Source organism: Pristiophorus japonicus, unplaced genomic scaffold (genome assembly GCF_044704955.1).
Source record: "Pristiophorus japonicus isolate sPriJap1 unplaced genomic scaffold, sPriJap1.hap1 HAP1_SCAFFOLD_998, whole genome shotgun sequence".
Taxonomy (NCBI): Eukaryota; Metazoa; Chordata; class Chondrichthyes; family Pristiophoridae; genus Pristiophorus; species Pristiophorus japonicus.
The window spans coordinates 45,206-71,250 of NW_027254928.1; the positions used below are offsets into that span (position 1 = coordinate 45,206).

At 49.5% G+C, this 26,045-nt stretch overlaps 1 protein-coding gene across 1 annotated transcript in view; it reads left to right on the forward strand.

The window, feature by feature from the left end:
- Nucleotides 1-11,464: 11,464 nt before the first annotated feature.
- The window catches only part of LOC139259396 (adiponectin receptor protein 1-like), a 15,966-nt gene continuing 1,385 nt past the window's right edge, over nt 11,465-26,045 (forward strand). Inside the window, exons 1-6 of the mRNA XM_070874862.1 lie at nt 11,465-11,635; nt 17,267-17,392; nt 17,610-17,781; nt 21,679-21,865; nt 22,862-23,049; nt 23,510-23,703. Of these exons, the coding sequence (XP_070730963.1) occupies nt 11,507-11,635; nt 17,267-17,392; nt 17,610-17,781; nt 21,679-21,865; nt 22,862-23,049; nt 23,510-23,703 (996 nt within the window). The 5' untranslated portion in view covers nt 11,465-11,506. The remainder of the gene's footprint in view (nt 11,636-17,266; nt 17,393-17,609; nt 17,782-21,678; nt 21,866-22,861; nt 23,050-23,509; nt 23,704-26,045) is intronic.

Sequence of the window (26,045 nt, forward strand, 5' to 3'; positions counted from 1 at the left end):
AGTGATCAGAGAGCGATCAGAGAGAGAGAGAGGGAGAGGGATCAGAGAGAGGGAGAGGGATTGGAGAGAGAGGGAGGGAGAGAGCGATCAGAGAGAGAGGGAGAGCGATCAGAGAGAGAGAGAGAGGGATCGGAGAGAGAGGGAAGGAGAGAGGGAGGGAGAGAGGAATCGGAGAGAAAGGGGGAGAGAGAGGGATCAGAAAGAGAGGGGTTGGGAGAGAGAGAGGGATCAGAGAGAGAGAGAGTTAGGGATCAGACAGAGAGAGAGCGAGGGATCAGAAAGAGAGGGATCAGAAAGAGGGAGAGAGAGGGGGGGAAATCAGAGAGAGAGAGAGGGATTGGCGAGAGGGAGAGGGATCAGAGAAAGAGGGATCAGAGAGAGAGCGCGAGAGGCGATCAGAGAGAGAGAGAGGGATCAGAGGGAGAGAGGGGAGGAGAGAGAGAGGGGGGGGGATCAGAGAGAGATGGGGATGGGAGAGAAAGAGAGAGAGAGGGAGAGAGAGGGGGGGATCGGAGAAAGAGAGAGGGGGGATCGGAGGGAGGGAGAGAGGGATCGGAGGGAGGGAGAGAGGGATCAGAGAGGGAGGGAGAGAGGGATCGGAGAGAAAGGGGGAGAGATAGAGGGGAGAGAGGGATCAGGGAGAGAGAGGGATCAGGGAGAGGGAGAGAGAGGGATCGGAGAGAGAGAGAGGGGGATCGGAGAGAGAGGGGGGGATCGGAGGGAGAGAGAGAGAGAGAGAGAGAGGGGGGGATCGGAGAGAGAGAGAGAGAGAGAGGGATCGGAGAGAGAGAGGGATCAGAGAGGGAGGGAGGGATCGGAGAGAAAGGGGGAGAGAGAGAGGGATGAGCGGGAGAGGGATCAGAGAGAAAGAGAGAGAGAGGGATCAGAGAGAGTGAGAAAGAGCGCGATCAGTGAGAGAGAGAGAGGGGGGGGATAGGGGAGAGAGGGATCAGAGAGAAAGAGGGAGAGAGAGGGATCAGAGAGAGGGGGAGAGAGGGATCGGAGAGAGAGAGAGAGGGATCAGAGAGAGAGGGGAAGAGAGAGAGAGTTAGGGATCAGAGAAGGAGGGAGAGAGAGAGATGGATCAGAGGAATGGGAGAGAGGAAACAGGGAGAGAGAAGAATCAGGGAGAGAGGGTTCCGAGAGGGAGAGAGAGATGGATCGGAGAGAGAGAGAGAGAGAGATGGATCAGAGAAAGAGAGAGAGGGATCGGAGAGAGAGGGGGGGATCGGAGAGAGACAGAGAGGGATCAGAGGGATAGGGAGAGAGATGGATGAGAGAGAGAGAGAGAGAGGGGGGATCGGAGAGAGAGAGGGAGGGAGAGGGATCAGAGAGAAAGAGGGAGAGAGGAGGATCAGAGAGAGAGAGTTAGGGATCAGACAGAGAGAGATAGGGATCAGAGGGGGATCGGAGAAAGAGAGAGATGGATCGGAGAGAGAGAGAGGGGGCGGGGGAAATCAGAGAGAGAGAAGGATCAGAGAGAAGGATGAGGGAGAGAGAGAGGGGGGGATCGGAGAGAGAGGGAGGGAGGGATCAGAGAGAGCGAGGGATCGGAGAGGGATCAGAGAGAAAGAGGGAGAGAGGGGGATCAGAGAGAGAGAGGGGGTGAAAGAGAGAGGGATCAGAGAGAGAAAGAGGGGGAGGGAGGGATCAGAGAGAGAGAGGGATCAGAGAGAAAGAGGGAGAGAGTGATCAGAGAGAAAGAGGGGGAGGGAGGGATCAGAGAGAGAGAGAACGAGGGATCAGAGAGGGAGGGAGAGGGGGATCAGAGAGAAAGAGGGAGAGAGGGGGATCAGCGAGAGAGGGGGATCAGCGAGAGAGAGGGATCAGAGAGAGAGGGGGAGAGAGGGATCGGAGAGAGAGCGAGAGGGATCGGAGAGAGAGAGAGTGGGGGTTCAGAGAGAGAGAAGAGAGAGAGAGAGAGAGAGAGAGGGATCGGAAAGAGAGGGACCAGAGATGGAGAAGGAGATCAGAGAGAGATAGGAATTTGAGAGAGAGAGAGGGGGGTAATGAGAGAAAGGGAAAGATGAGAGGGAGAGATCAGAGAAAGGGAGACAGAGAGGGATCAGAGAGACGGCTGAGAGAGAGAGAGGGGCTTAGAGGGATCGGAAAGGGAGGGGGAGAGGGATTAAAGAGAGAGAGAGATCAGAGAAAGAGGGATTAGAGAAAAAATGGTAAAAAAAACAAATGTAAAAGTTCTTTATCTGAATGCACGCAGCATTCGTAACAAGACAGATGAGTTGACGGCACAATTAGATACAAATGGGTATGATCTGATAGCCATTACAGAGACATGGTTGCAAGGTGACCAGGACTGGGAACTAAATATTCTGGGGTATTTGACAAATCGGAAGGACAGACGGAAAGGAAAAGGAGGTGGGGTAGCACTGTTAATAAAGGATGAGATCAGTGCATTAGTGAGAAATGATATTGGCTCAGAAAATCAGTTTGGGTGGAGATAAGGAATAATAAGGGGGAAAAGTTGCTGATAGTCTATAGGCCCCCTAACAGTAGCTACACTTGGACGGAGCATAAATTAAGAAATAATGGAGGCTTGTAAAAAAGGAACGGCAATAATCATAGGTGATTTTAACCTTCATATTGATTAGACAATGCAAATTGGGAAAATAGGTTAAAGTATGGGATGGTTGAGGAGCAGTGGCAGACATTTAAGGAGATATTTCATAGCTTGTAACAACAATATATCCCAATGAGAAGGAAAGACTGTAAAAGAAGGGATAACCATCCGTGACTAACTAAGGAAATAAGGGATGGTGTCAAATTGAGAACAAGGGCATACAATGTGGCCAAGACTAGTGGGAGGCCAGAGGATTGGGGAATTCTTAAAAGCCAGCAGAGAATGTCTAGAAAAATGATAAAGGGAGAGAAGATAGATTATGAAAGTAAACTAGCACAAAATATAAAAAGTAAGAGTTTATATAGGTACATGAAAAGGAAAAGAGTGGCCAAAGTAAATGTTGGTCGCCTAGAGGATAAGACTGGGGAATTAATAATGGGGAACAGGGAAATGGCAGACACGTTGAACAAATATTTTGTATCAGTCTTCACAGTAGCAGACACTAAAAACATCCCAATAGTGGATAATCAAGGGGCTATAGGGAGGGAGGAACTTAATACAATCGCTATCACTAATGAAATAGTACTCGGTAAAATAATGGGACTAAAGGCAGACAAGTCCCCTGGACCTGATGGTTTGCATCCTAGGGTCTTAAAAGAAGTGGCTGCAGGGATAGTGGTTGTAATCTACTAAAATTCTTTATTGATTAAAAACTTTGGCCCAGAAATTCCTGTAACACCATTCCCACGGGCAATCTGGTAAATTAAAGAAAAAAAATGTGCACTTACCGTTCTCTCCTGTGCCCTCTTGAACTTCCGATTCTGTGATGAAGATTCCCAGGCAGCGTATGACGTCACGCCGCCCAGGAACACAGCGCACACGAAACCTTTGGCTCCTTTCGGATTAGGCCACGCCCTGATCTAAGGTGTCGGGTCTGAGCATGGGGCAGAGCAACGTGTTACATTTCCACAAAAGTAGAAGAGCTAAACAATTTGTGCAGGTTTCCCATCTCCATATTTAAAAAACTAGTTGATCAGCATAAATAAAGTTGAAATAGTTTAGTATCGAGTATCGATTTCACCCAATTTACTGTTCACACGTGCACACTTGTATAAAGTCGATCATATTTTACAAGCCAAGCTAAATAGACAACACGGTACCTCAAATGTTATAAAAGTTGGAAGATTTGAATCGCTCATTACTTTGAGAGGAAGCTGCTGGTTTCCATTTCCTGCTGTTTATTTAGTTTGTGTTAAGCTTTTACTCTACAGAACACCTCAGCATTGACTGCTGCTTATGCTGAAGGCTATTCAGTTGTTTGAAGCAAAGTTTCAGGTGATGCAGATGCACACAGGATGCAGGCTATATGCCTGCTTTATCTCGCTCAGAGCTTTCGTGCCCTAATCCTGGGCAGATCTCTAAAAGTCAGAACTTTGTGCAAGAACTCATAGTTCTCTAGCACAGGGGGAAGACCTGTCCAGCTCCAGCTTGACAGATTGGAAAAGCCGGTTTTCAGCGCATGGGCATTGCCTTCCCAGGCCCGTAGGAACTTTGTACGGGCCCAGGACATGGGAATTTCAGGGCCAATATCACAGATATATCCTCACTGTTTTCCTCCCTCAGCCTTCGCACCAAGCGACTTCTCATCCTCAGCGATTTCAACCTCCATCTCAATTCATCTTGTTCTCTCTCCTCTGAATTCACTGCCTTCCTGTCCTCCCTTAACCTCTCCCTCCATGTAAATTCTTCAACCCATATTCACGGCCACCTGTTTGACCTTGCAATCTCTCGTGGCCTTGCTATTCCAACCGTATCAATTAAAGTAAAGCCATCTCTGACCATTTCCTTGGATCGCTCTCAACCCACACCCCCTTCCCCAATCCAAACCTACTTCTTTCTGCATTTGCCCCTGGAAAAAACTCTCTCCAAACTCTATTACAACTGCATTTATCAACTTGAAACTGTCCAACCTTTGGCTCTCTTTTAACAATGACATGTCTTCAGCCACCGAACTGCTCAATCACACCTTCACTACTATCTTTGATGCCCTAGTCCCCATTAAAATGATTACTCTCTCTCACCCTTGGTACAACCCTCATCTTTGCTCCCTCAAGTCCAAGGGCACAGACTTGAATGGATGTGGTGGCCATTCACCTCCAGATCTGGCTCGAACACATAAAACACTATCGGTTCTGACTCTTGTCTACAAAAACTGCTCACTATTCCAGGATCATTCTGGATTGCAAAAATAACCCCCAGAAGCTATTCTCTACTGCCAACCGTCTCCTTAAACCCCTCTCCCCAATCTCCACCACACTCCCCTCCAACAACAAGTGTGAGGAGCTCCTGGACTTCTTGTCTCAAAGATTGAGACCATCCGATCAGCTGCCTCTGCGAGTTCCCTTCCTTCCCCTAGCCCACCGGGCCAAACTTCCTCTGACGCTCCCACCTGCCCTAGCCCTAGCCCTAAACTCACATCTTTCTCTAGTTTCTCTCTGATCTCCCCTCTTAATCTCTCCAAACTAATTTTATCCATGAGACCCACTTCCTGTTTCTTTGACCCTATTTCCACTGAACTGCTGACCACCTAACTTCCTTTTCTGGCTCCCATGTTAGCCGACATTGTTAACGGTTCTCTGCCTGAGGTACTGTCCCCCTCTCCCTCAAATCTGCCGTCATCACCCCTCTCCTCAAAAAAACAACCCTTCACCCCACTGTGCTTGCTGTCGCCCCATCGCCAACCTCCCTTTCCTCTCCAAAGTACTTGAACGTGTTGTTGCTCCATCTTTCCATGAATTTAATGTTCAATCTGGCTTTCGCCCCTGCCACCGTACCAAAACGGCTCTCATCAAAGTCACAAATGACATCCTTTGTGACTGTGACAAAGGCAAACTATCCCTCCTCGTCCTCCTCAACCTGTCTGCAGCCCTTGACTCGGTTGACCACTCCATCCTCCTCCAACACCTCTCCACCATCGTCCAGCTGGGTGGGACTGCACTCGCCTGGTTCCATTCTTATCCATCTAATCGTAGCCAGAAAATCTCCTGCAATGGCTTCTCTTCCCACTCCCCCAAGGATCTGTCCTTGGTCCCCTCTTATTTCTCATCTATATGCTCCCCCATGGTGATATCACCCGAAAATACAGTCAGTTTTCACATGTACGCTGACGACACCCAGCTCTACCTCTCCCCCACTTCTGTTGACCCCTGCTTGGCAAACGAGCCAAAGATGGGCAGCGGAAATGTTACAAGGACACCCTGAAAGCCTCCCTGATAAAATGCAACATCCCCACCGACACCTGGGAGTCCCTGGCCAAAGACCGCTCTAAGTGGAGGAAATGGATCCGGGAGGGCGCTTAGCTTCTTGAGTCTCGTCGCCGAGAGCATGCAGAAATCAAGCGCAGGCAGCGGAAGAAGCGTGCGGCAAACCAGTCCCATCCACCCTTTCCTCCAACCACTGTCTGCCCCATCTGTGACAGAGACTGTGGTTCTCACATTGGACTGTTCAGCCACCTAAGAACTCATGCTAAGAGTGGAAGCAAGTCTTCCTCGATTCCGAGGGACTGTCTATGATGATAATGATCTAAATTGTCAGACTGCTTGTCCGTCATCCAGTACTGGATGAGCAGAAATTGGGAAGGCCGAAGCCATTGTTTTTTGTCCCTAGCCACTGACTCCATCCCTCTCCCGAGCATCTGTCTGAGGGTGAACAAGACAGCTCACAACCACGGTGTTATATTTGACCCTGAAATGAGTTTCCAGCCACATATCCGCGGCATAACTTTTTCCACCTCCGTAACATTGCCCATCTCCACTCCTGTCTCAGCTCTTCTGCTGCTGAAACCCTCATTCATGCCTTTGTTACCTCTAGACTTGGCTACTCCAACTCACTCCTGGCCAGCCTCCCACATTCTACAATACGTAAACTTGAAGTCACCCAAAACTCAGCAGCCCGTGTCCTAACCCACACCAAGTCAAGATCACCCATCACCCCTGTGCTTTCTGACCTACACTGGCTCCCAGTTAAACAATGCCTCGATTTCAAAATTTTCATCCTTGTTTACAAATCACTCCATGGACTTGCCCCTCCCTATCTTTGTAATCTTTTTCAGCCTCACAATCCCACAAGATGTCTGCGCTCCTCAAATTCTGGCTACTTGAGCATCCCTGATTATAATCGCTCAACCATCAGTGTCCGTGCCTTCAGCTGCCTGGGCCCCAAGCTCTGGAACTCCCTCCCTAAACCTCTCCGCCTCTCTACCGCTCTTTCCTCCTTTAAGATGCTCCTTAAAATCTACATCTTTAACCAAGCTTTTGATCATCTGCCTTCATTTCTTCTGTGGTTCGGTGTCAAATTTATCTGTTTGTCTGTAACACTGTTGTGAAGCACCTTGGGACGTTTTACTACATTAAAGGCGCTGTATAAATAAAAGTTACAATAAAATTCCCTGGATTCTGGGACGGTCCCAGCAGATTGGAAAACCACAAATGTAACGCCCTTATTTAAAAAAAGAGGCAGACAAAAAGCAGGAAACTATAGACCAGTTAGCCTAACATCTATCATTGGTAAAATGCTGGAGTCCGTTATTAAGGAAGCAGTAGCAGGACATTTGGAAAAGCATAATTCAATCAAGCAGAGTCAGCATGGTTTTATGAAAGGGAAATCATGTTTGACAAATTTGCTGGAGTTCTTTGAGGATGTAATGAGCAGGGTGGAAGGGGGAACCAGTGGATGTGGTGCATTTGGATTTTCAGAAAGCATTCGATAAGGTGCCACATAAAAGGTTACTGCACAAGATAAAAGTTCACGGGGTTGGGGGTAATATATTAGCATGGATAGAGGATTGGTTAACCAACAGAAAACAGAGAGTCGGGATAAATAGGTAATTTTCCGGTTGGCAAACAGTAACTAGTGGAGTGCCACGGGATCAGTGCTAGGGCCTCAACTATGTACAATCTATATTAATGACTTGGATGAAGGGAACGAGTGTAATGTAGCCAAGTTTGCTGCTGATACAAAGATGGGTGGGAAAACAAATTGTGAGGAGGACACAAAAAAGCTGCAAAGGGATATAGACAGACTAAGTGAGTGGGCAAACATTTGGCAGATGGAGTATAGTGTGGGAAAATGTGAGGTTATCCACTTTGGCAGAAAAAATAGAAAAGCAAATTATAATTTAAATGGAGAAAAATTGCAAAGTGCTGCATTACAGAGGGACCTGGGGGTCCTTGTGCATGAAACATAGAAAAATAGGTGCAGGAGTAGGCCATTCGGCCCTTCGAGCCTGCACCGCCATTCAATAAGATTATGGCTGATCATTCCTTCAGTACCCCTTTCCTGCTTTCTCTCCATACCCCTTGATCCCCTTAGCCGTAAGGGTCATAGCTAACTCCCTCTTGAATGTATCCAATGAACTGGCATCAACAACTCTCCGCGGCAGGGAATTCCACAGGTTAACAACTCTCTGAGTGAAGAAGTTTCTCCTCATCTCAGTCCTAAATGGCTTACCCCTTATCCTCAGACTATGTCCCCTCGTTCTGGACTTCCCCAACAACGGAAACATTCTTCCCGCATCTAACCTGTTCAGTCCCATCAGAATCTTATATATTTTTATGAGATCCCCTCTCATCCTTCTAAACTCCAGTGAATAAAGGCCTAGTTGATCCAGTCTCTCCTCATATGACAGCCCAGCCATCCCTGGAATCAGTCTGGTAAACCTTCGCTGCACTCCCTCAATAGCAAGAACGTCCTTCCTCATACTAGGAGACCAAAACTGAACACAATATTCCAGGTGAGGCCTCACTAAGGCCCTGTACAACTGCAGTAAGACCTCCCTGCTTCTATATTCAAATCCCCTAGCTATGAAGGCCAACATACCATTTGCCTTCTTTACTACCTGCTGTACCTGCGTGCCCACTTTCAGTGACTGATGAACCATGATACCCAGGTCTCATTGCACCTCCCCGTTTCCTAGTCTGCCGCCATTCAGATAATATTCTGCCTTCGTGTTTTTGCCCCCAAAATGGATAACCGCACATTTATCCACATTATACTGCATCTGACATGCATTTGCCCACTCGCTTAACCTGTCCAAGTCACCCTGCAGCCTCTTAGTGTCCTCCTCACAACTCACACCGCCACCCAGTTTAGTGTCATCTGCAAACTTGGAGATATTACACTCTATTCCTTCATCCAAATCGTTAATGTATATTGTAAAGAGCTGGGGTTCCAGCACTGAGCACTGCGGCACTCCACTAGTCACTGTCTGCCATTCTGAAAAGGACCCGTTTATCCTGACTCTCTGCTTCCTGTCTGCCAACCAGTTCCCTATCCACGTCAGTATATTACCCCCAATACTATGTGCTTTGATTTTGAACAACAATCTCTTGTGCGGGACCTTGTCAAAAGCCTTCTGAAAGTCCAAATACACCACATCCACTGGTTCTCCCTTGTCCACTCTGCTAGTTACATCCTCAAAAAATTCCAGAAGGTTCGTCAAGCATGATTTCCCTTTCATAAATCCATGCTGACTTGATCCGATCCTGTCACTGCTTTCCAAATGCGCTGCTATTTCATCCTTCATGATCGATTCCAACATTTTCCCCACTACTGATGTCAAGCTAACCGGTCTATAATTACCCGTTTTCTCTCTTCCTCCTTTTTTAAAAAGTGGTGTAACATTAGCTACCCTCCAGTCCATGAGAACTAATCCAGAGTCAATAGACTGTTGGAAAATGATCACCAATGCATCCACTATTTCTAGGGCCACTTCCTTGAGCACTCTGGGATGCAGACTATCAGGTCCCGGGGATTTATCGGCCTTCAATCCCATCAATTTCCCGAACACAATTTCCTGCCTAATAAGGATATCCTTCAGTTCCTCCTTCTCACTAGACCCACTGTCCCCTAGTACATTCGGAAGGTTATTTATATTTTCCTTCATGAAGACAGAACCAAAATATTTGTTCAATTGGTCTGCCATTTCTTTGTTCCCCATTATAATTTCACCTGAATCCGACTGCAAGGGAGCTACGTTTGTCTTTACTAATCTTTTTCTCTTCCACATATTTATAGAAGCTTTTGCAGTCAGTTTTTATATTCTCTGCAAGCTTCCTCTCATATTCTATTTTCCCCCTCTTAATTAAACCCTTAGTCCTCCTCTGTTGAATTCTAAATTTCTCCCAGTCCTCAGGTTTGTTGCTTTTTCCAGCCAATTTATATTCCTCTTCCTTGGCTTTAACACAATCCTTAATTTCCTTTGTTAGCCATGGTTGAGCCACCTTCCTAGTTTTATTTTTACCCCAGACAGGGATGTACAATTGCTGAAGTTCATCCATGTGATCTTTAAATGTTTGCCATTGCCTATCCACTGTCAACCCTTTTAGTATCGTTTGCCAGTCTATTCTAGCCAATTCACGCCTCATACTGTCGAAGTTAACTTTCCTTAAGTTCAGGACCCTAATTAGTATGCAAGTATCAGGAAGGTCAATGGGATGTTAGCCTTTTTGCAAGGGGGATAGAGTATAAAAGCAGAGAAGTCCTGCTACAACATACAGGGTATTGGTGAGGCCGCACCTAGAGTACTGCATACAGTTTTGGTCTCCGTATTTAAGGAAGGATATACTTGCATTGGAGGCTGTTCAGAGAAGGTTCACTCGGTTGATTCGGGAGATGAGGGGGTTGACTTATGAAGATAGGTTGAGTAGGTTGGGCCGATACTCATTGGAGGTCAGAAGAATGAGAGGTAATCTTATCGAAACAGATAAGATAATGAGGGGGCTCGATAAGGGGGATGCAGAGAGGATATTTCCACGCATAGGGGAAACTAAAACTAGAGGGCATAGTCTCAGAATAAGGGGCCGTCCATTTAAAACTGAGATGAGGAGGAATTTCTTCTCTCAGGGGGTTATAAATCTGTGGGATTCTCTGCCCCAGAGAGCTGTGAAGGCTGGGTCATTGAATATATTTAAGGTGAAGATACAGATTTTTGAACGATAAGGGGTTATGGGGAGCGGGCAGGGAAGTGGAGCTGAGTCCATGATCAGATCAGCCATGATCTTATTGAATGGCGGAGCAGGCTCGAGGAGCCTCATCCTGCTCCTATTTCTTATGTTCTTAGAGAAAGCGAGAGAGAGGGATCAGAGTGAGAGGGATCGGAGGGCAAGGGAGAGAGGGAGAGGGAGAGGGATCAGAGAGAGGGAGAGGGATCAGAGAGAGGGAGAGGGATCAGAGAGAGGGAGAGGGATCAGTGAGAGGGAGAGGGATCAGTGAGAGGGAGAGGGATCAGTGAGAGGGAGAGGGAGAGGGATCAGAGAGAGGGAGAGGGATCAGGGAGAGGGATCAGAGGGAGAGAGGGATCAGAGAGAGGGAGAGGGATCAGAGAGAGGGATGAGGGAGAGGCATCAGGGAGAGGGAGAAAGAGAGGAATTGGTGAGAGGGAGAGAGCGAGAGAACATTTTTACAACAACTTCTTGCATTTATGTAGAGCCTTTAACAGTAAAACATCCCAAGATGCCTGACAGGAGCAGAATTGGACCAAAAATTCTTAGAAATGTGGCACTGTGGGGCTGTTGTGAGATGGTAGGTGAGGTATGGTGTTCGGGGATGCTGAAGAGAGGGAAGTGGTTTAATTTGCAGGTGACCGGGTCAATTGGAGTGCAAGTGCTTGACGCTGCCACTGAGCGGCTGAAATGACCAAGTGGTCAGTGCGAAGATCCCCGGGTTTAATGTGCTGCTGTGTCAGGAGGGTTTGGACAGCACGGTTTAAGTCGTGGGGCTGGGTGGATGGATAGTAAAGGGGTGGGGTAGGATCCACGTGGGATAGATTGTACATGTGACAGGGTCTGATCCTGTCCTTACTTGCATGGTTTGATGTTTTGCTCTAGCCTTCCCCAGGCTGCCAAGCAGAAGGGTCTGTGTGCGGCACCGATGTCTGTCCCGAGATCATCGAGTGAAGTGTGTGGGGCCTCCAACAGTGCCGGCCAGAGAAACGATGTGGAGTTAACCGAGCTGCTGGAGGAGAAGACGGAGCCCCAGGCCAGTGGGAATTCCGCAACTGTGAGTACTCGCGGCCCAAGGACAGGGAAGGCAGAGAATTTCATTCTTGGTGTTCTCTAAACTGCAAGCAGCAAATTGAGTTGACTTATAATTATCGTGCCGAGGCTGCCATCAGACTGCAGCCTTGCACTGATGGCTATTTATGATCAGACACTGTAAGTGGTGCTTTCTCTGTGTATGGCAGGAGCAGAGTGACTGTGGGCGCTGGAGTCTCATTAAAATGCTTTTTTGATATCGGTGACATCGTGGCCCTTGCCTAAGTAAGCATTTCTATTTTTACTCCACTTTATGGGACAGAACTCCCGCTATCTGATATGTCAACTTTCTGTTGCCTGAATCTGTCTCCACCTTTATGTGGCTCAACCGTGGCTAACAAGGGAAATTAGGGATAGTGTTAAATCCAAGGAAGAGACATTATAAATTCGCCAGAAAAAGCAACAAACCTGAGGACTGGGAGAAATTTAGAATTCAGCAGGAGGACTAAGGGTTTAATTAGGAGGGAGAAAAAAGAGTATGAGAGGAAGCTTGCAGGGAACATAAAAACTGACTGCAAAAACTTCTATAGATATGTGAAGAGAAAAAGATTAGTGAAGACTAATGTAGGCCCCTTGCAGTCAGAATCAGGTGATTTCATAATGGGGAACAAGGAAATGGCAGACCAATTGAACAAATACTTTGGTTCTGTCTTCACTAAGGAAGACACGAATAACCTCCCGAAAATACTAGGGGACCGACGGTCTAGCGAGAAGGAGAAACGGAGGGAAATCCTTATTAGGCAGGAAATGGTGTTTGGGAAATTGACAGGATTGAAGGCCGATAAATCCCCAGGGCTTGATAGTCTGCATTCCAGAGTACTTAAGGAAGTGACCCTAAAAATAGTGGATACATTGATGCTCATTTTTCACATTCAATGGACTCTGGATCAATTCCTATGGACTGGAGAGTAGCTAATGTAATCCCACTTTTTAAAAAAGGAGGGAGAGAGAAAACAGGGAATTATAGACTGGTTAGCCTGACATCAGTAGTGGGGAAAATGTTGGAATCAATTATTAAAGATGTAATAGCAGCGCATTTGGAAAGCAGTGACAGGATCGGTCCAAGTCACTGTGGATTTATGAAAGGGAAATCATGCTTGACAAATCTTCTAGAATTTTTTGAGGATGTAACTGGTAGAGTGGATAAGGGAGAACCAGTGGATGTGGTGTATTTGGACTTTCAAAAGGCCTTTGACAAGGTCCCACACAAGAGATTAGTGTACAAAATTAAGACACATGGGATTGGGGGTAATGTATTGACGTGATAGATAACTGGTTGGCAGACAGGTAGCAAAGAGTGGGAATAAACGGGTCCTTTTCAGAATGGCAGACAGTGACTAGTGGGGTACCGCAGGGTTCAGTGCTGGGGCCCCAGCTATTTACAATATACATTAATGATTTAAACGAAGGAATTGAATGTAATATCTCCAAGTTTGCAAATGACACTAAGCTGGGTGGCAGTGTGAGCTGTGAGGAGGCTGCTAAGAGGCTGCAGGGTGACATGGACAGGTTAGGTGAGTGGGCAAATGCATGGCAGATGCAGTATAATGTAGATAAATGTGAGGTTATCCACTTTGGTGGCAAAAACAGGAAGGCAGATTATTATCTGAATGGTGACAGATTAGTAAAAGGGGAGGTGCAATGAGACCTGGGTGTCATGGTACATCAGTCATTGAAAGTAGGCATGCAGGTACAACAGGCAGTTAAGAAAGCAAATGGCATGCGGGCCTTCATAGCGAGAAGATTTGAGTATAGGAGCAGGGAGGTCTTACTGCAGTTGTACAGGGCCTTGGTGAGACCACACCTTGAGTATTGTGTGCAGTTTTGGTCTCCTAATCTAAGGACATTCTTGCTATTGAGGGAGTGCAGCGAAGGTTCACCAGACTGATTCCCGGGATGGCAGGACTGACATATGAAGAAAGACTGGATCGACTAGGTTTATATTCACTGGGGATCTCATAGAAGCATATAACTTTCTGATGGGTTTGGACAGGTTAGATGCAGGAAGAATGTTCCCGATGTTGGGGAAGTCCAGAACCAGGGGTCACAGTCTAAGGATAAGAGGTAAGCCATATAGGACCGAGATGAGGAGAAACTTCTTCACCCAGAGAATTGTGAACCTGTGGAATTCTCTACCACAGAAAGTTGTTGAGGCCAGTTCGATGGATATGTTCAAAAGGGAGTTAGATGTGGCCGTTACGGCTAAAGGGGTCAGGGAGTATGGAGAAAAAGCAGGAAAGGGGTATTGAAGTTGCATGATCAGCCATGATCATATTGAATGGTGGTGCAGGCTCGAAGGGCCAAATGGCCTGCTCCTGCACCTATTTTTTATGTTTCTATGTTTACAGCAGAGATGTGGGATGCGCAGGAACGGAGAAAGTGTATTCATTCAGAAAGCTTGGGGGCTGAGCTGGGAGTGGGGGGCTGGAAGAGGGGGCTGAGCTGGGAACGGGGGCTAGGAGTGGGGACTGAGCTGGGAACGGGGGCTGAGCTGGGAGAGGGCTGGGAGCGGGGGCTGAGCTAGGAGCAGGGTGTGAGCTGGGAACGGGTTGTGGGCTGGGAGAGGGGTATGAGCTGGGAGAGGGGTATGAGCTGGGAGAGGGGTATGAGCTGGGAGAGGGGGCTGAGCTGGGAGCGGGGGGCAGAGCTGGGAGCGGGGGGCAGTGCTGGGAGAGGGGTGTGAGCTGGGAGCGGGGTGTGATCTGGGAGCAGGGGGCAGAGCTGGGAGCGGGGTGTGAGCGGGGGGCAGAGCTGGGAGAGGGGGCTGAGCTGGGCGAGGGGGCTGAGCTGGGAGCGGGGGGCTGAGCTGGGAGCGGGGGGCTGAGCTGGGAGCGGGGGGCTGAGCTGGGAGCGGGGGGCTGAGCTGGGAGCGGGGGGCTGAGCTGGGAGCGGGAGGCTGAGCTGGGAGCGGGAGGCTGAGCTGGGAGCGGGGGCTGGGAACGGGGGGCTGAGCTGGGAACGGGGGGCTGAGCTGGGAGCGGGGGCTGATCTGGGAGCGGGGTGTGAGCTGGGAGCGGGGGCTGAGCTGGGAGCTGGCCCTCAGCGTGTTACGTCACCACCAATGTTCCCTGTAAACTGCGTTCGGCCTGTTTTAATGCGCACTCCCCTTAAATTTCTACACATGTGCGGGGTTTACAGTGTAAAAAGAAAGACTTGGATTTATATAGCGCCTTTCACGACCACTGGATGTGTCAAAGCGCTTTACAGGCATTGAAGTACTTTTGGAGTGTAGTCACTGTTATAATGTGGGAATCACGGCAGCCAACTTGCGCACAGCAAGCTCCCACAAACAGCAATGTGATAATGACCAGATCATCTGTTTTTGTTATGTTGATTGAGGGATAAATATTGGCCCCAGGACACCAGCTATAACTCCCCTGCTCTTCTTTGAAATAGGATCTTTTACGTCCATCTGAGAGAGTAGATGGTGTCTCGGTTTAACGGCTCATCCGAAAGACAGCACCTCCGACATTGCAGCGCTCCCTCAGCACTGCACTGGAGTGTCAGCCTAGATTTTTTTGTGCTTGAGTCCCTGGAGTGGGACTTGAACCCACAACCTTTTGACTCAGAAGCGAGAGTGCTGCCCACTGAGCCACAGCTGACACTGACACAAAAGCCCGTGAGCGAGCGGTGCAGGACCCTGCAGGTTACTGCCCGGTCACACGCACACGCAGCTTAAAGGGAACATCGGTCATGACACAGGTGTGGTGCATGCTGGGTGCACTTGGAAGGGACCAATGCGAGAGATGGTAGATCTGGCACCACTTTCACAATTTGAAGAGAAGTGGTGGATCTCCACTGGCGTCGCTCGGAGGAGCTGCCAGGATTATACTAGCCTTCGCTGCTGACCCTGTGACACCTTGGGCGGCCCTGTGAAACACTAAGTGTGACCCTTCCTTCCCACCCCATATTGACTCACCCACCCCAGTTCACTCTCTGCATTTTAGCCGATCTTGAATGCTGAGGCTTTCCTGTGTCTCGCTGCTGTCTACTCGTCATTGGCCCACTCTAGAGACTTGAGCACTGTCGGAGGTGCCGTCTTTTGGATGCAGTGTTAAACTGAGGCCCCATCTGCCCTCTCGGGTAAAAGATCCCATGGCACTATTCGAAAAGCATGGGAGTTCTCCCTGGTGTCCTGGCTAATATTTATCGCTCTACCAATATTGCTAAAACAAAGTCGATTATTTGGTCATTTTCTCATTGCTGTTTGTGGGAGCTTGCTGTGTGCAAATTGGCTGCCACATTCCCTACATTAAACACTAACTGCACTGTAAAGTGCTTTGGGATGTCCTAAGTTCGTGAAAGGCACTATGTAAATGCAAGTCGTCTTGCAGGCAAATATGTAAGGTACATCTACCTGAACTTGGTTTAATGTCTCCATCCAAAAGAAGGCACCGCTGACACTGTGGCACTGCCTCAGTACTGCCCTGAAGTGTAAGCCTCGACTTTGTGTAGGAGTGGGGCTTGAACAACAACAACTTGTATTTATATAGCGCCTTTAACGTAGTAAAATGTCCCAAGGCGCTTCACAGGAGTGTTCTAAGACTAAAGCAAATAAATTTGACACCGAGCCACATAAGAAGAAATTACGGCAGATGACCAAAGGCTTGGTCAAAGAGGTAGGTTTTAAGGAGCATCTTAGAGGAGGAAAGAGAGGTAGAGAAGCGGAGAGGTTTAGGGAGGGAGTTCCAGAGCTTGGGGCCCAGGCAGCTGAAGGCATGGCCACCGATGGTTGAGCGATTATAATCAGGGATGCTCAGGAGGGCAGAATTAGAGAAGCGCAGACATCTCGGGGAGTTGTGAGGCTGAAGGAGATTACAGAGATAGGGAGGAGCAAGGCAAGGGAGCGATTTTTAAACAAGGATGAGAATTTTGAAATTGAGGCGTTGCATAACCGGGAGCCAATGTAGGTCAGCGAGCACAGGGGGTGATGGGTGATCGTGACTCGGTGCGAGTTAGGACACGGGGCAGCTGAGTTTTTTTGAACCTTGAACTGTCTGACTTAGAGGCGAGAATCTCACCAACTGAGCCAAGCTGAATTTGAGATATATTTGAAACAGAAATGGCTTTTGTGGATATACTGCTGTTCATAAACTAGTAGCATTGTGCATTTTATTCCAAAGGTTTTGTGTTCTCCTCGAGTCTCAGTTCTTCAATCTGTTGCATGGTTTGCACTGAGCCCTGCAGACACAAGGCGTCCACGCTGCATTTTCCTGTTAGCTGATCTGGGCTGGAACGGTAGTTGACTTTCAGCACCTGTGGCCAGGGTTTCTGCTCCTGGTCACAATCCAGGGATTCCTGCCGGAGAGTGTGTATGGACGTCAGATGAGGCCGGGACCAGGTTTAGCTGTGAGAACCCCACAGTTCGCAGTCTGTTACACTCACAGGCTAAGCTCGTGTGTGAGGAGAGGTCCCTCGGGGAAGGTGCTGGAGGCTGTGAGACAAGCGGCACCATTGAGGGTGAGGGTCTGTGCCTCAGGAGAGGGCAGCAGAGAAAGTAAACAATGGCTGAGCCTCTGTGCAGTCGGGTGGATTCAGTCGCAGGATATCACTGATCCCACACTGCCCACTGACTGACACTGCTGTTACTTTGCAGGGCATGGAGTTCCAGACAGACCCAGCAACACAAAATGAGGAGGAAGAGGAAGAGGAGGTGCGTGTCCTAACCCTGCCTCTCCAGGCCCACCATGCAATGGAGAAGATGGAGGAGTTTGTGTACAAGGTACTGCTCGGTAACAAACACTGTGTCAGACTACTGTATCAATAACACACACACACACAGCCTCTGTCCAGTGAACGCGTGACTCACAACCAGTGCGGGGGAGTAATGGGGCGATATAACGGGGGATGACGAGGGGGGTGATAATGGGGGGTGGAACGGGGGGAGGGGGTGATGAGGGCGATGACGGTACGGGCAATAACGGTATTGTGCGTTGTAGGTTTGGGAGGGCCGTTGGCGAGTGATCCCTTATGACGTACTCCCGGATTGGCTGAAGGATAATGACTATCTGCTGTACGGTCACAGGCCGCCGATGCCCTCCTTCAGAGCCTGCTTCAAGAGTATCTTTCGAATCCACACAGAGACCGGGAACATCTGGACACATCTGCTGGGTAAGGGAAAGAAGGAATTCACACTTGGATCATTACCGCCTCCGTACAGTGAACATAAAAACTGACTGCAAAAGCTTCTATAGATATGTGAAGAGAAAAAGATTAGTGAAAACAAACGTAAGTCCCTTGCAGTCAGAATCAGTTGAATTTATAATGGAGAACAAAGAAATGGCAGACCAATTGAACAAATACTTTGTGTCTTCCTTCGTGAAGACAGAACCAAATACTTCCGGAAATACTTGGGGACCAAGGGTCTAGCGAGAAGGAGGAACTGAAATTGTGTTAGGGAAATTGATGGGATTGAAGGCCAATAAATCCCCGGGGCCTGATAGTCTGAATCCCAGAGTACTTGAGGAAGTGGCCCTAGAAATAGTGGATGCATTGGTGGTCATTTTCCAACATTCCATGGACTCTGGATCAGTTCCTATGGATTGGAGGGTAGCTAATGTAACCCCACTTTTTAAAAAAAGAAGAGAGAGGGAAAACACGGAATTATAGACCGGTTAGCCTGACATCAGTAGTGGGGAAAATGTTGGAATCAATGATTAAAGATAGAATAGCAACGCATTTGGAAAGCAGTGACAGGATCGGTCCAAGTCAGCATGGATTTATGCTTGACAAACCTTCTAGAATTTTTTGAGGATGTAATGAGTAGAGTGGACAAGGGAGAACCAGTGGATGTGGTGTACTTGGACTTTCAAAAGGCTTTTGACAAGGGCCCACACAAGAGATTAGTATGCAAAATTAAGGCACACGGTATTAGGGGTAATGTATTGACGTGGATAGAGAACTGGTTGGCAGACAAGAAGCAAAGAATGGGAATAAACGGGATCTTTTCAGCATGGCAGGCAGTGACTAGTGGGCTACCGCAAGGTTCAGTGCTGGGACCCCAGCTATTTACAATATACATTAATGATTTAGACAAAGGAATTGAATGTAATATCTCCAAGTTGGCAGATGACACTAAGCTGGGTGGCAGTGTGAGCTGTGAGGAGGATGCTAAGAGGCTTCAGGGTGACTTGGACAGGTTAGGTGAGTGTGCAAATGCATGGCAGATGCAGCATAATATAGATAAATGTGATGTTACCCACTTTGGTGACAAAAACAGTATGGCAGAATATTATCTGAATGGTGACAGTTTAGGAAAGGGGGAGGTGCAACGAGACCTGGGTGTCATGGTACATCAGTCATTGAAAGTTGGCATGCTGGTGCAGCAGGCGGTGAAGAAGGCAAATGGCATGTTGGCCTTCATAGCAAGAGGATTTGAGTATCGGAGCAGGGAAGTCTTTACTGCAGTTGTACAGGGCCTTAGTGAGGCCACACCTTGAATATTGTGTACAGTTTTTGTCTCCTAATCTGAGGAAGGACATTCTTGCTATTGAGGGAGTGCAGCGAAGATTCACCAGACTGATTCCCGGGATGGCAGGACTGACATATGAAGAAAGACTGGATCGACTAGGCTTATATTCACTGGAATTTAGAAGAATGAGAGGGGTCTCATAGAAACGTATAAAATTCTGATGGGATTGGACAGGTTAGATGCAGGAAGAATGTTCCCTATGTTGGGGAAGTCCAGAACCAGGGGTCACAGTCTAAGGATAAGGGGTAAGCCATTTAGGACCGAGATGAGAAGAAACTTCTTCACTCAGAGAATGGTGAACCTGTGGAATTCTCCACCACAGAAAGTTGTTGAAAATTCCTTAGATATATTCAAAAGGGAGTTAGATGTGGCCCCTATGGCTAAAGGGATCAAGGGGTATGGAGAGAAAGCAGGAATGGGGTACTGAATTTGCATGATCACCCATGATCATATTGAATGGTGGTGCTGGCTCGAAGGGCCGAACGGCCTACTCCTGCAACTATTTTCTATGTTTCTATGTGACTCATAGCTCTTCTCCACTCTATGTCCATACACAGTAACTGCACTCTTAAATCACACCAAAGATTCGGTGCCCACTAGCTGGATTGGAGATAGAAGCAGGAGGACCTTCTGGGTAAGGTTTGGGCTTGTCGGGATGCTGAGAGGTCAGTGCTGGGAAACACTATGTATCTGCAGTGAGCACTGGCTGATCCAGTATTGTCGGGGTTAGATACCGCATAATGCTCATTGCACTTGAATCTGTAACTGAGAGAGAGAAACCAAAGGGGGAGAGAACGGGAGAGAGAACGGAGATAAAAGCATAGAAACATAAAAAATAGGTGCAGGAGTTGGCCATTCGGCCCTTCGAGCCTGCACCGCCATTCAATAAGATCATGGCTGATCATTCCCTCAGTACCCCTTTCCTGCTTTCTCTCCATACCCCTTGATCCCTTTAGCTGTAAGGGCCATATCTAACTCCCTCTTGAATATATCCAATGAGCTGGCATCAACAACTCTCTGCGGCAGGGAATTCCACAGGTTAACAACTCTGAGTGAAGAAGCTTCTCCTCATCTCAGTCCTAAATAGTCTACCCCTTATCCTAAGACTATGTCCCCTGGTTCTGGACTTCCCCAACATCAGGAACATTCTTCCCACATCTAACCTGTCCAGTCCCGTCAGAATCTTATGTTTCTATGAGATCCCCTCTCATCCTTCTAAGTGAATAAAGGCCCAGTTGATCCAGTCTCTCCTCATATGACAGTCCAGCCATCCCTGGAATCAGTCTGGTGAACTTTCGCTGCACTCCCTTAATAGCAAGAACATCTTTCCTCAGATTAGGAGACCAAAATGGAACACAATATTCCAGGTGAGGCCTCACCAAGGCCCTGTACAACTACAGTAAGATCTCCCTGCTCCTATACTCAAATCCTCTAGCTATGACGGCCAACATACCATTTGCCGCCTTCACCGCCTGCTATACCTGCGTGCCCACTTTCAATGACTGATGAACCATGACACCCAGGTCTCGTTGCACCTCCCCTTTTCCTAATCTGCCGCCATTCAGATAATACTCTGCCTTTGTGTTTTTGCCTCCAAAATGGATAACCTCACATTTATCCACATTATACTGCATCTGCCATGCATTTGCCCACTCACCTAACCTGTCCAAGTCACCCTGCAGCCTCTTAGCGTCCTCCTCACAACTCACACCACCACTGAGTTTAGTGTCATCTGCAAACTTGGAGATATTACACTCGATTCCTTCATCTAAATCGTTAATGTATATTGCAAAGAGCTGGGGTCCCAGCACTGAGCCCTGTGACACTCCACTAGTCACTGCCTGCCATTCTGAAAAGGACCCGTTTATCCCGACTCTCTGTTTCCTGTCTGCCAACCAGTTCTCTATCCACGTCAGTTCATTACCCCCAATACCATTTTGCACACCAATCTCTTGTGCGGGACCTTGTCAAAAGCCTTTTGAAAGTCCAAATACACCACATCCACTGGTTCTCCCTTGTCCACTCTACTAGTTACATCCTCAAAAAATTCCAGAAGATTTGTCAAGCATGATTTCCCTTTCATAAATCCATGCTGACTTGGACCGATCCTGTCACTGCTTTTCAAATGCGCTGCTATTTCATCCTTAATGATCGATTTCAACATTTTCCCCACTAATAATGTCAGGCTAACCGGTCTATAATTACCCGTTTTCTCTCTCCCTCTTTTAAAAAGTGGTGTTACATTAGCTACCCTCCAGTCCATAGGAACTGATCCAGAGTCGATAGACTGTTGGAAAATGATCACCAATGCATCCACTATTTCTAGGGCCACTTCCTTAAGTACTCTGGGATGTAGACTATCAGGCCCCGGGGATTTATCGGCCTTCAATCCCATCAATTTCCCTGTGACCCATTTGACGGTGTTTTCGAACCAGATTTGCTCTAATGCTGATCGATGTGCCTGGGAGTTCTGTGATTGACGTGTCTGGGAGTTCCGGGACTGGGTGTATTTGTTACTAACTGAGACTGTTCCACAGGGTTTGTCTTCTTCCTGGGTCTGGGAATCCTGACCTTGCTGCGGCCCAATGTGTACTTCATGGCCCCCCTGCAGGAGAAGGTGGTGTTCGGCATGTTCTTCCTGGGAGCTGTCCTCTGTCTCAGCTTCTCCTGGCTCTTCCACACGGTATACTGCCACTCCGAGAAAGTCTCCAGAACCTTCTCCAAGTGAGTACTGGGAGCCCAGACGCTGCCCGGGAGGGTTCTAGCGGGTATTAACACACATCCTGACTCTCTGGATCAACAAAAGGAGACACGTTATGCCGAGGTGGGGGGAGGGGAAATGCACAGGCCGGGTACTGACTGAGGATAACCGACAATGGGTCACCAAACCGTCAAGGGAGGTGGGTGCAGGGAGCCAGGGTGGGGGGTGTCCCTGTGATGTGTGTGTTGAGTGATGGACTGGGAACCCATCCTGGCCTGGATAGCTCAGCACTACACTTGGCGGGGCCTTTAGCCACCAGGTCACGGCAAAGCTGAGCGCACAGTCCCAGTATGTCCAATCATGCCTGGGCACAGACTGATGTGTGCCTGCTATGTTCCATCAGTTTCCTGTGTGTGCTCGCTCACCCGCTTAAACAACGCCTCGATTTACAAATTCTCATCCTTGTTTTCAAATCCCTCCTCCAGTCCCACAACCCTTCGAGATATCTGCACTGCTCTAACTCTGGCCTCTTGAGCATCCCCGATTTTAATCGCTCCACCGTGTCTTCAGCTGCCAAGCCCGAAGCTGAGGGATTCCCTTCCTAAAGCTCCTGGCCTCTCTACCAATGTTGCCTGTATTTGTGTTTGGCACCGCACAGCTCCTTATACCGCACATGCGTGGTTTTTACAATGAAAAGCCGGCTGTGCGGGATCCCTGGCGTGTTACACAGTCACGCAGCCTACAGAGAATGTTGCTCCCTCCCTCCCTCCCTCCCTCCCTCTACCCCTTTCAGACGCTCCTTAAAACCCAGCGCTTTGATCAAGCTTTGTCTCACTTGCCCCAATCGCCCCTTATGTGGCTCGGTGTCAGATATTGGCCTGTGAAGCGCCTGGGGACGTTGTACTACGTGAGAGGCACTATATAAATCTAAGTTGTTGTTGTTGTTGTTGTGTCTGTTCCCCACAAACTGACGTATTCCTGGGATCTCTGCCGCTCATGTGTTTGCTCTTTGTTCCCAGGTTGGACTATTCGGGAATCGCCTTGCTGATCATGGGCAGCTTCGTGCCCTGGCTGTATTACTCCTTCTACTGCTCGCCCCAACCCCGGCTCATCTACCTCGGCATCGTGTGTGCGCTGGGAATATCCGCCATCATTGTTGCTCAGTGGGACCGATTTGCGACACCCAAACACCGATTAACCAGAGCAGGTGAGGCTCCTATCCCCGCGGCAATGAAAGATCAGAAAAATTAACGCTTTGGCTATTTCACCAACTGACTGTTCTCAGCCCCCGGGCAGGGTGGGATATAAGCGGCAGAAATGACAGCCAGAAACACTGACTCCCGCTCTATTTCACTACTTTCTCTCTTCTGCTCTGTGCATCATACACAACACAAGCTGCACTACAACTGTGATTGGTGATTACAAAAGGAACCACACATACCTTATATGTGTGATTCCTGAAACTATCTGTGTGTAGTGTGTGTGTGTGTGTGTGTGAACAGTGTGTGTGTGTGTGAGCAATGTGTGTGTGCACAGTGTATGTGTGTGAACAGTGTGTGTGCAATGAGTGTGTGTGTGTGCACAGTGTGTGTGTGCACAGTGTGTGTGTGTGTGCGCAGTGTGTGTGCCTATTTGCGTATTCACTCCTCTTTCATTTGTTTCGACAGGAGTGTTTCTGGGGCTTGGCCTGAGTGGTATCGTCCCCACTCTCCATTTTACCATTGCGGAAGGTTTTGTTAAAGCGACGACAGTTGGACAGATGGGCTGGTTTTACCTGATGGCTGCGATGTACATCACTGGGGCCGGATTATACGCTGCCCGCATTCCAGAACGTTTCTTCCCTGGGAAATGCGACATCTGGGTAATGTATCATTCAACTCTTCAACCAGCTTTCACCCTCAGTTACTGGAGCCAACACGTCCCAGACACACTGTCCACACACACACACTGTCCACACACACACACTGTCCACACACACACACTGTCCACACACACACTGTCCACACACACACTGTCCACACACACACTGTCCACACACACACTGTCCACACACACACTGTCTCCACACACTGTCCAAACACACCCTGTGTCCACACACACACTGTCTCCACACACTGTCCACACATACACTGTCCCCACACACTGTCCCCACACACTGTCCCCACACACTGTCCCCACACACTGTCCCCACACACTGTCCCCACACACTGTCCACACATACACTGTCCACACATACACTGTCCACACATACACTGTCCCCACACACTGTCCCCACACACTGTCCCCACACACACTGTCCCCACACACACTGTCCCCACACACACTGTTCCCACACACACTGTCCCCACACACTGTCCCCACACACTGTCCCCACACACTGTCCCCACACACTGTCCCCACACACTGTCCCCACACACTGTCCCCACACACTGTCCCCACACACTGTCCCCACACACTGTCCCCACACACTGTCCCCACACACTGTCCCCACACACTGTCCACACACACTGTCCCCACACACTGTCCCCACACACTGTCCACACACACACTGTCCACACACACACTGTCCACACACACTGTCCACACACACTGTCCACACACACTGTCCACACACACTGTCCACACACACACTGTCCACACACACACTGTCCACACACACACTGTCCCCACACACACTGTCCCCACACACACTATCCCCACACACACTATCCCCACACACACACTGTCCCCACACACACTGTCCCCACACACACTGTCCCCACACACACACTGTCCCCACACACACACTGTCCCCACACACACTGTCCCCACACACACTGTCCCCACACACACTGTCCCCACACACACTGTCCCCACACACACTGTCCACACACACACTGTCCACACACACACTGTCTCCACACACACACTGTCTCCACACACACACTGTCTCCACACACACTGTCTCCACACACACTGTCCCCACACACACTGTCCCCACACACACTGTCCACACACACACACACTGTCCGCACACACACTGTCCGCACACACACTGTCCGCACACACACTGTGTCCACACACACACTGTCCACACACACACTGTCCCCACACACACTGTCCCCACACACACTGTCCCCACACACACTGTCCCCACACACACTGTCCCCACACACACACACACACACACACACAGACACACACACACTGTCCCCACACACACTGTCCACACACACACTGTCCCCACACACTGTCCCCACACACTGTCCCCACACACTGTCCACACACACACTGTCCACACACACACTGTCCCCACACACACTGTCCCCACACACACTGTCCACACACACACTGTCCACACACACACTGTCCACACACACACACACACACACACACACACACACTGTCCACACACACACTGTCCACACACACACTGTGTCCACACACAAACTGTCCACACACACACTGTCCCCACACACACGCAAGAGCAGTAGCTCCAGGAAGCACGCAGCCCCTAGCCCTGGCTGAATGGCTTCACTGGGGCTGCGTGAATGAGGCTCCTCCCACGGCCAGCTCCTGCTCCCCCCCCGACCCGACACTCGCTCCCCCCGCCCCCCCCCCTGCCGACCCGACCCGACCCGACACCCGCTCCCCCCGCACGACCCGACACGACACGACACCCGCCTCCCCCGCACCGACCCGAGACCCAAGACTCGCTCCCCCTCCGACCAGACACCCGCTCCCCCCGACCCGAGACCCGACACTGCTCCCCCCGACCCGACCCCGCTCCCCCACCCCCGGACCCGAGACACGACACCCGCTCCGCCCCGACCCGACACCCGCTCCGCCTCGACCTGAGACCCGTGACCCGCTCCCCCACCCCGACTGACCCTACCCGCGCTCCTGTTCCCCGACCCGACGCCCCCCCTCTCTCTCTCTCCCTCTCTCCCCCTCCCCCTCCCTCTCTCCCTCTCTCCCCCTCCCCTCCTCTCTCCTCTCTCCCCCTCCCTCCCTCCCTCTCTCCCCCCTCCCTCCCTCCCTCCCTCCCTCTCTCCCCTCCCTCCCTCTCTCCCCTCCCTCCTCCCCCCTCCCTCCCTCCCTCCTCTCCCTCCCTTCCCTCCCTCCCTCCCTCCCTCCCTCCCTCCCTCTCTCCCCCTCCCCTCCTCTCTCCCCCTCCCTCTCTCCCCCTCCCTCCCTCCCTCCCCCTCACTTTCCCTCCCTCCC